The sequence below is a fragment of the Sprattus sprattus genome, assembly GCF_963457725.1.
Source record: "Sprattus sprattus genome assembly, chromosome: 1".
Lineage (NCBI taxonomy): Eukaryota > Metazoa > Chordata > Actinopteri > Clupeiformes > Clupeidae > Sprattus > Sprattus sprattus.
In genome coordinates this window covers 68443014-68454087 of record NC_137920.1, presented here as the reverse complement: position 1 = coordinate 68454087, position 11074 = coordinate 68443014, and the positions used below count along the sequence as shown (strand labels likewise).

At 40.2% G+C, this 11074-nt stretch overlaps 1 protein-coding gene across 1 annotated transcript; it reads left to right on the top strand.

Annotated features, from left to right (window-relative positions):
• Positions 1–4007: 4007 nt before the first annotated feature.
• Positions 4008–5480, top strand: c1qb (complement component 1, q subcomponent, B chain). Its single transcript, XM_080836320.1, has 3 exons — positions 4008–4086; positions 4320–4512; positions 4810–5480. Exons 1-3 carry the CDS (start codon positions 4084–4086, stop codon positions 5364–5366), a joined length of 753 nt encoding a protein of 250 aa, XP_080692446.1. The 5' UTR covers positions 4008–4083; the 3' UTR covers positions 5367–5480.
• Positions 5481–11074: the final 5594 nt, after the last annotated feature.

Here is an 11074-nt window from a genome sequence, read left to right as displayed (position 1 = left end):
TCAAACTCAGGCAAAGGTTCTTCCAACACAACTTAAATGTCCAAACACAAAATGGTCTTTATCCCTTTTCCTTCAGGGATTTTAAAGTAACACAAACTCCAATTTACTTCCCTTTGGCGGCCGGTTTTCCAGTAGGCAGTCCGGTTCTTCCAGGCTTGGGCTTAACCTTCTCCCTTCTTGTTGCGCTTTACCCAGCGCTTCGACGCACGCTTCAAACGCACGTCAGGTGCGCTCTGTTCTCTCTGGCTCTCTCTCACACAACAGGCCCCACCTGCCTTATCTGCTCCTTCAATTAAGCACCTACACCTGGGTGCCTGCTGCATTGTGGGGGATGTAGTTTGACTGGCGGCCATCTTGTGGTGTGGCAGCCAGTCCTCCAGGAAAATGCCACACCCCAATGCAAGCTGGCCCACCGTGATGCCACAATCTTTAAATTATAAGTTGTTTATATTCCAGTTTCAGTTTGGGCATTAATTACCCATTTCATTATTTTGAAATGAGCAGATAGGTCTTAATCATTAGACTTCAACTAATGTACCATATTAGTGTGCTTGCCCGAAGGGGAGCACAGTATTGTTGTTGTCAAGTTTTCTTTCTTTCTTTATTTATTCTCCCCGTTTTTCTTGCAGCTAACTACACCTCGCCCGTTCGAGGTACAGACGCCGTTCAAACACCGAAACGTCCGGTCCGATCCGGTGCAACCTGCTATATCTTTTCGTGGCGGTACTCCTTGCCACTCCTTTTTTATTCCTCTTTTTCTATCACCTTTTTTCTCCATAGACTTGCATGGCAGAACTCTGTGCCATTATCACATTATAATAGGGTCATTAAACTGGCTTGCTCCTGTGCTTCACTGACACCTGCGCAAAGGTCTGAAGGCTCCTCTTCTCTCTCTGTCCCTCTCCATTCAACTGTATAACTAGGAATATTAAGAGACACCTTCCATACCAGGGCTCTACTCACTCATGCATACTCACTTATGTTTACTCACTCGTGCATAGGGATGAGAACCTTTACGATTTTAACGATTCCGGTTCCTTATCGATTCCTGCTTATCGATTCGATTCCTTATCGATTCTCTTATCGATTCTTATTGGGTAAGGGGTGAAAAAAGAGCACAAACGGGTTTTTTACATTAATGTTCTTTTATATAAATTTCTAGAATGCTGCACACACCATAAACAGAATGTTTACATAAATAACCAAAAACTTTTATTAAAAAACAGACATTCTTGCCACTAAATATAAAATTATTTAGATGCATATGTGGTGAGAGTGTCAACTCTAAAGCTATACATTGACATTGCAGAGCACTGTTGATTGCTATTTCACTCATTCACTCATACACTCATCTATACTGTATACTATACTGTATAGATGAGTGTATGAGTGTATGAGTGAAATAGCAAACAACCCCTATACAACCCTTCCTCTGCTACCTACTGATCTTTCTTTTCCAGAGCAGATATACCTCAGGAAATGTCTCATAATTGTTGGAACATTACAATGCATCCAGGTTTAGTTTAAGTTAGTCCAATCTAAACCCCTCCCTCATTGCACTCTGGAGATAAACTAAATCTGGCAATAAAATGGCACTAACAAAATCGTTGAATTTTCTGATCTGACATGAAGCCCTTGTTATTGAGTAAAGGACTGTATATTTTCTTGTAGGTTGCTTGGTTGTATGGCTAATCGCGAACTGTTATGCTTAACGCTTCTAACAGCAATGTAGAACCCACTACAAACACAATAACGTACTGAAACATACTTACTTGTATCATGCACACAATGCCTCACATACATATTTGAACAAAGATGATTCGCAAACTAGGCACTCAGTATTAAAACTTAACTATTGCTGCCACTGAATTGAAAGAGAAACGTATCCATATCTAGGGAGCTGCACGCGTTGCTAGGCAACGCCATTATTAACGGAGTCTTTTGCGCTTAATCCCTGACAAGGTAAACTCCTCAATATGTTTTATCATAACGGTGTTACTCGTGTGTTATCAGAAAACTTTCTAGAACCAACAGAGGGGAGGCAAGCACTGCCTCTGCCTCAAGCCAACGGCTGAAAATAGAAGATTCTACAGCTAAGCTAGCCTACATTATGACAATGTCTAACATCGCCCATTCTGTTTAGCAATTCAATGCTAAGTTTAGTTATGGTTGTTAACACGACAACGCAAACGTTTGCTGATAACACACGAGTAACACCGTTATGATAAAACATTTTGAGGAGTTTACCTTGGTAAGTTAGGGATGAAGCGCCGTCGTTAGTTGAGCTGCTGCAGGCATCAAAAACATGACAATCTTGTAATTTAATACCATGTTGTGTGCTCAAGTGCTTATTCATAGTAGATGTACCTCCTCCCTTTGACGAAAAACATGTTTTACAGACGTTACAAGTGACCATGTTTGCATTTGTTCGAGTGAAATAAAGCCACACTTTAGATCGCTTCTGTCTAGTTGCCATTTCTGCTGCGGTCTGATTTTTTAAAGGAAGAGTTCGCGCATGCGCAAACGGCACAGAGGTCCGTTTACAGACCCGGTTATGAATTTGGCTAACGATTCCAAAGATTCGGCTCATTAGGAACCGGTTCTAAACAAGAACCGGGTTTCGGTTCCCATCCCTACTCGTGCATACTCACTCATGCATACTCACTCGTGCATACTCACTCGTGCATACTCACTCATGCATACTCACTCATGTTTACTCACTCATGCATACTTACTCATGTTTACTCACTCGTGCATACTCAATCATGCATACTCACTCGTGCATACTCACTCATGCATACTCACTCATGTTTACTCACTCATGTTTACTCACTCATGCATACTCACTCATGCATACTCACTCATGCATACTCACTCATATTAACTCACTTGTGCATACTCACTCATGCATACTCACTCATGCATACTCACTCATGTTTACTCACTCATGCATACTCACTCATGTTGACTCACTCATGCATACTCACTCATGCATACTCACTCATGTTTACTCACTCATGCATACTCACTCATGTTTACTCACTCATGCATACTCACTCATGTTTACTCACTCATGCATACTCACTCATGTTTACTCACTCATGCATACTCACTCATGCATACTCACTCATGCATACTCACTCATGTTTACTCACTCATGCATACTCACTCATGCATACTCACTCATGTTTACTCACTCGTGCATACTCACTCATGCATACTCACTCATGTTTACTCACTCATGTTTACTCACTCATGCATACTCACTCATGTTTACTCACTCATGCATACTCACTCGCGCATACTCACTCATGCATACTCACTCATGCATACTCACTCATGTTTACTCACTCATGCATACTCACTCATGCATACTCATTTGTGCATGCTCATCCAGCAGGGAGAGCTGGAGAGCTGACACCTGCCCCAATTCCAAGGCACTTGTTCTCTCGGTCATGGCCGCAACAGAGCAAGCACACTCTCGCAGTTCGTTCACGAAACGCATTCTAGTTGTAGTTGTACACTTCTCACGTACTTGTATTAATTCACTGGATTCAAGTGAATAAATTGAGCCAAGAGTCAAATATGGGTTTATATCAAATATATGCTGACAAAACAAATGAAAACATGCATTGTATGAGAAAGATTATGTGGTGTAATCATTTGTCATACAACCAGCCATATTCGAAATTAAGTGATGTTTCAAAATGCATTTTAAATGCATTCAGACTGAGAATAACATACAGTACTTGTACACACAGTAAAAATGGTATCTTGGAAGAAAACCCACAGTGTACCAGAAACAGGATGTGTGCTGTTCTTGAAGGATGTGAAAATAGCAGATACCAGGAAAACTTTATAAATTAGGACATTGGGAAATCGCTTGATCAAACCATTCGTTTTCAAAAATAGAAATGATGAACACAGATATTTTTGTTTCCCCAAATTGTGCAACATGTTTTTTTGGTAAAGCAAATGTAACCCACAGTATCGGTTTTGGGTTTGAGAGGAACAAAGACTTCTGCCGCTTTTCATTCTCAACAGACCATCTCCACTAACAAAAGCCGCCCCGAAGAACCAGACATGGTAAGAGGATGAGAAGCTTATTGCATAATATGCTTCTCTGCTTATTTAACGCCTTTATTTTCCTTTCTTCAGAGAGTGCAATATGTCAAAATCGTACATGATTAATTGTTCCATCACGATACTAGCACAATCTGAATTACAAATTGCAAAATCATTCTGAGCACATCAGACAGCTTCTTATAATTCATCGGTCATCTATGCTCTTACAGTACTCGTGTTTACTTTTATTTTAGTCTCATTTTCAGGTTTGCCCATTCAGGCTGTGTGTGACTGCAGCAGTGACTGCAAGCATCCTGTTATATTTTGTGGCTCCGTCTGTGGCAGACACATGCAGTAGTTACAGGGGCTATCCAGGTGTGCCTGGCACCCCAGGGACTCACGGGAGTCCTGGAAACTCTGGGCCGAGAGGAGAGAAGGGTGATCCCGGTACGTAGCACTATACACTAACAGGACTGTGGCATGGTATTATTATTACTCTAAACTATGTCTACAATACTAGAATAATATAAATATTTAATAATATAATTAAACAAAAATCCCTTTTGAGAGTTTAATCTTGTATAATGTTTTGCAACGCAAATAAGGGTGATGAAATCGATCTTGTCTTGCCAATCTATTTCACGCGAGTCTTTAGAGTAGTCCTTGCTGACTGTGATGAACATTGCTTGGTCAGATGCATTTGAAGTCAGTTTTGGTAGCCTCTGTTTAACTGTTTTACCTCAGGGGAGATCGACCCCTGGTTGAAAGGCCAGAAGGGTGATATGGGTCCACTGGGACCCCCGGGCAGACCAGGCACGCCAGGGGACCCAGGGGTTCCAGGCCCCGATGGCCCAAACGGGAGAAAGGGGGAGAAGGGGAGTCCTACAAGTAGCACTGTGTCCTTCTTCTCACGCAAGAAATCGCCAGGGAGAACTCCGGGTAACCAACCCGTCCTCTTTGAGACTCCCTACGTTACTCTTACCCCACAGCAGACTGGAGTGGCACTAGAGGAAGGTGTGTTTAGATGCAGCATGAAAGGAGTCTACTACTTCACCTATCACGTGACTTCCTATCAGTACATCTGTCTGAATATTGTAAAGAAGCAGAAGGGGAGAGACGCGGAGGAGGCAGAGACTGTGTTGAACTTGTGTGATAGCTCGACAGGTTTTTTGGTAACCTCAGGGTCTGTAGTTCTGGAACTAAATGAAGGTGATGAGGTATCTTTACAACCCACTGAGAATTACAAAATCGAAGGTAGGGCCTCTGCAGAGAGCACTTTTTCAGGATTTCGGATTTTCTAAACTGGCTACTTTGAAACAAACCTGAAAATTAATTGTAGAATGATGTGAAAGGTTTGAGGATTATTTACAAATAGTTGGAAAATGATTGTACAACTGTGTAAGAAATTGCACGTGGGATGGATGTTTTATTTTAAATCATGATGTGATGTTAATGTGACTACTATTCTCTCTGCTGTTCTAATGATGTCTACAAAGATCTTGCTGTATCTAAACTTCTTGCAATAAATCATTCAGAAGCACTTATAAATCTCAATTTTTATGAACAACAAAATATGAACACATGAACACATCTACTTCAAATTATCAAAATGGTCAAAATTGACAGCTCCTATACAATCTTCACCTGCTCTCGATTAACCCACAGTGTTTGTCCACAGTACAGAACTAGGTACACATGAAACTAGGACTCATTATTGTTATTTAGCTACATGTTTGTCCTGGGAAAACCTCTCTGAATTTTCAGATGTGATGCTATGGTATGTGTGTATACCTATCTATCTATGTGTGAGAATGCCCCACACAAGCTCAAACATGGTTTATTGGTGCATTGTGTAAGATTAAGTGCTATCTAGTGGCAAGGATGCAGATTGCAGCCAACTGAATACCCCTCCGTCGCCCTTCTCTTTCCATGTGTTTAAGATAACCTATGGAGGCCATCAGTTGCCATAAAAAAAAAAACATGTTGGACTCTGTAAAGGGGACCTGCTCTCTATGTAGATATGAAGCTAACGAAAACACATTGATTCATTATTACAGGTGATTATACACTAATGAAAGCATTATGAATACTATATAAAATGTCTGCTAACAGATCCCCTTAAATCCAACACACTTTACCTTTAAGCATTGCATTTGTGAGAATTACAACAAAACCCATTGTTCTGCCACTTTACTTAGCAACCCTCCAGGAGGGGGGGACTATGGCAACTGACACAACTAAATTGCCATGGATCAAGTTAGACTACTGAAGTAAAAGAAGGCAGCTATGTCCATTCAGACTGTTTATTAGGCAAATCTGTAAAGAAAGAATTGAGGTGAACTGTCTGTCTGCTTCTGGTGTCAATGACTTGGGTGAGTATCTGTACATTTGATGTAATATGCATGCTCTGTGAGTTGACATTGGCTATGGCAGAGAAGTTGCCATAGAATTGTACGTCCCTTTTTTCCGTTTACAAATTGGGCACCCATAAACTATCTTAAATTATTTTTCAACTTACTCCTTAAGAGAATAATTTGTTTGGGATTGTCTGTATATTATGAATATTATGAACTATGTTATAAATGTCTGTTGTCTTAACCATAAGACATTTTGTAACAAGACAAGTCTAGCAGTAGTCCTATTTGTATTTCATCAGCAACAAATTGCTGACATGTATCAATTGTTTACAGTATCAAAATGCCCAGGACTCAACCATTTGGTATGGAGAACGTCCTGCTATGGCTGGTAAGATCCTAGAAGTAAAACCACTCTTGAGTTGTCAAGGCAAATTCTATAATCTTCAATGCACTCATAATGTCCAACACATTGTTATTTGCTACTAAAATGGTTATTGAAGATATGTCATACTTTGATGCATAATCAGTTCATACAGGGACGGGCCAAGCCCCAAAATGAACTAAATAAATGTGTCCTGTGAAAAATTCAGGTCTACTGGTGCGGTATGGTACTCAAATACAAATTTTAATCTGCGGTTATCAAAAGGGAAAAAAAGCATTAGTTCACAGCTTACTTATTCATATAAACAAAAACTATAATGGTGACTCTGAGCTCAAAGTGTTAGCTCCAAGGGGTCTCAAATAAGGACAAATAACTTGTAAATATAGTGTAAAATAAGCATGAAAGTAATAAAAGGCAACAGGTTATTACCATGACCTGATTCCCTTCGACAACCCGTGAAGCTATGCATGGCTGTCTCCATACCATCTTTGTTAAGGTCTGCTGCTCTATCCTGGCAAGAAGGAGAAGATGGAGACGACCAATGAGAGGGCTTTCCGTCCGAGACCTGAAGCAGAGAGGCAGCGAAGGATAGAGAAAAAGACCATGCTTCCGTCCAGCATACAGCTCGAAGGTCATTTATATACTGACGTTTTACCAAACAAAAACTGAATCACTATTCTGTTTGATGATGCTCAACAGGGCCTCAACAAAACCTACTTTTACTTGCAGGTGAGCATAGCTTCATGACAACTCACCGCGAGGACTTCCGTGTTGAAGACTTCGAGCCGTATTCACCTCTGACGCTAAGGCAGAAAACACCAACATGGGAGAAGAGAAACATGACCAATGAGAGAGCACATGTTACCCTTTATCAACGGAACTTTCCACCCCCCCTGCGCACCCACCGAAAGTCAACCCCAGCTGTCCCCCTGCCTGATAACCTTGGCTTTAACCCCTCTCTCAGGCAAGAAACACCATATGTCTGAAGAAACACAACTCAAGACTGATAGGCCTTTAGAATTAAATTACTTAAGTCAAGGAACATTCTGACACAATGGATTTATTCATTTATTCAAATTAGTTGTCACCGTCAGTTTAGGATAGCAGTGATCTTTCCAGTTCATATTTGATGATTAAGTACAACCATAAATATTGATGTTAAGAAATGTACAAAACCAAAATGCAGCAGAATTTGATAAGGTGAAATGGAAAAAAAGAAAACAAACTATTTTGCACATGCATTTTGCCTGGTCTGATTTCATTTTTGAATTCCTAAGGTGTGAGTTCATAACAGTCCAAAAGGAAACGTACCCTTGTTGGGCCATCACTGGGGCCACCAGACCACAGCAGGAATACACACCAGGACGTGACACTCTATCCTCTGGTGGAAACAAGGTACTGCTGCAACACTGTTGGGTGCTAGAACTCCAGCTTTTTCTGCATTGTGCAACTTTGTATTCGTTGAATAACTTTGTATCTCTCAAGTTACCATCTTGTACAACTGCTTAATTGTCTCTTTTTTTATTGTGAACATTTTGGTGGTCATCCTGTTTGCTTGATTTTTGTTTTCTTCCAGGTCTTGAGTGCCATGTGCAAGACAACAGAGAATATTCCACAAACAGGCTCAGTTACAACATATTTGGATATGATGAGAAGGAAAAATGATCGTTTGTGAACTATTACAAGAATGAGCTGAGCTGAAATGAGTGTGATAAAGACGTCATATTGTAGTTTAATATTATGATCCTACGATAAGAATTGAATGTGATGACTAATAGCCTATGTACATAAACATGAATTCACATTCAATGTTACATTCAATTACAAGAAAATGTCTTTATTCCATCGTCATACAAAATTGCCATTTCAATTTCATTTTAGAAACTAGACGTAACGCAAAGCGTTACAAAATATGACCGCCGAACTGGGCCTCGTTTCCCGATAACGGCGTATCTTAACGGCCTACGTGGATTTTGGCGACATCATAGACTCATTGCCTTAAGTGCGGCGTCGGGAAACCGCTCTGCAATATCCCTCTTACGACCGATTTCAAGTCCTTTTTAGCGTTCGGGAAACTGGGCTCTGTTCAGTAGGTTTTGGCACAGAATGAGTCATGGTTGTCAGTGTGTTTGTGTGTTTTTATGTGTTTTGTGTGTGTAACTTGGTTTGTGTTTAATTTTTATGTATTAAAGGAATTATTTGTGATATATTTTTGATGATTTGGTTATGTAATGTTTTGTGTACTACTTTTTTGTGGATTGTTTTGGTATATTTTTCTTTTGCAATGTAGTTTGTTAAAACAGGTCAAATAAAGAGGTGTGGAAACAAAGTGAAGTTTCCAACCACCAACAGGTGGCACTATAGGTGATATCAGTCAGGCATACAGTATGTACGCGTTCGGGCCGGATCCAGCGTCCACCCTAAGACATTGTCTCTGGATCAAACAATGTACGCGACAGTTATAAGAGACTTTGTGTTTTGTGGCAAGCACTAACAAGTTGGCAAAGTTTGAGGGTCTGCCACGCCCCCACACCTTCCGACTAATGAGAAAATCCAATATAACTTTTAGTTGCCCATGGCTGAAAAGTATGGAGGACCAAACCTGCCATATTTACAAATAAATGAATGAATAAATAAATGGCCACATCCATGCATTTAGACAGAAATAATTCCTATTCCTATTCCTTTTCCTATCCCTTTTCCTATTCCAATTCCTATTTCTATTTCTATTTCTATTTCTATTCCTATTTCTATTCCTATTCCTATTCCTATTCCTATTTCTTCTTCTCAATATGTTAATGAGATGTGTCAATCAAAAATAGGTAGGCGGTATTTGACACACCATTGGCTAATCTTTTTCAATGCGTTGTATTCGATTATGTTAGGAGATGTTCTCTCAACTAGCTAGTTAGGTCATCATAACTAGCGAAAGCGCAGTTTGCTAGATAGATAGCTAGCTAACTGCAAGCAGCTTCTTTTGATTTGGAGCAGACATATGTGTATTTTGCGATGTATTGAGTTGGGAGTGGGGTCTCACACACTGTTTAATCCACAGCTGGCAACTTTCCTCCTTTGTTTTGGGCTTTGGAAACGTGAACAAAAACAACGTGTCCCTCTAATCTCTCAGGGTACCTTGTGTCAGATCTACAAGTCCCGTAGGCACACTTTCGCCATGCTACTCAGACCTCAAAGTTGTCGGACCTTCTTTTCTCAGTAGCGGTTGCTAAGGTATGATTGGATATACATTTTAGTTTTCAAGAGATCGGCCAGCCTGGCCAAGTCTCTAGTAATTGCCCTTTTTATGTCTTCCATGACAGCAAGGTAAGGCTAACATAATCGGATACAACGCATTGAAAACGATTAGCCAATGGTTTGTCAAATACCGCCTACCTATTTTTGATTGACACATCTCATTCACATATTGAGAAGAAGAAATAGGAAAAGGAATAGGAATAGAAAAAGAAGTAGAAATAGAAAAAGAAATAGAAATAGGAATAGGAATTGGGAGGAATAAATGAATAAATAAATACATGTATTACTTTAATTCTGTCTAAATGCATGGATGTGGACATTTATTTATTCATTCATTCATTTGTAATTATGGCAGGTTTGGTCCTCCATAGAAGAGTAGCCAGACCACATTTCAAGGCGTTACCATTAAAGCTGTCGGAGGAGTTCGATCAGATGCGAGGTGTGCAAACGCCGTCTAAACGCATCTTCCACTCAAAATGGCCAACTTCCTGTGGACCTGCCACCATGGCGTCGAGAGACTTTTTGGTGCGTCGAAGCATGATGAAGACCTGTACCGAATTTCGTCAAGCTACGCCAAAATAACCCCAATGCGCAGGGTTTTTTGCAATGTTCTAGGGGGCGCTACAGAGCCATTTTGGACTCCATCCATGTACAAAAACTCTACCGAAGATGGACTGTTACAGCCAGTGTTGGGGTAGTTACTCAGAAAAAGTAACTAGTTACAAGTTACTAGTTACTTCCGAAAATTGTAACTAGATTACTTTACTAGTTACTGCATTTGAAAAGTAACTTCACTACTAGTTACTTTACTTTCCATTTTTTTAAGCAAATGTCCAAATTTACCGCAAAGCTGGGCAAACATCATGGCCCTTTCATCACTTTATTTTCAATTTTCTATAAAGGGCATCTCTTAGCCTTTCATAGTGTATTGCAATTGTAAACATGTAAAACAATAGGGCATATAAAACTCAGCCATCCACTTGAACGGACATTAACCCTGTCCTACCTGTCTTACCAA

Excerpts from the sequence above, each read along its gene's own strand:
- c1qb (XM_080836320.1), top strand. Across the intron at positions 4,513-4,809 it reads AGGAGAGAAGGGTGATCCCG|GGGAGATCGACCCCTGGTTG; the intron begins GTACGTAGCACT and ends GTTTTACCTCAG.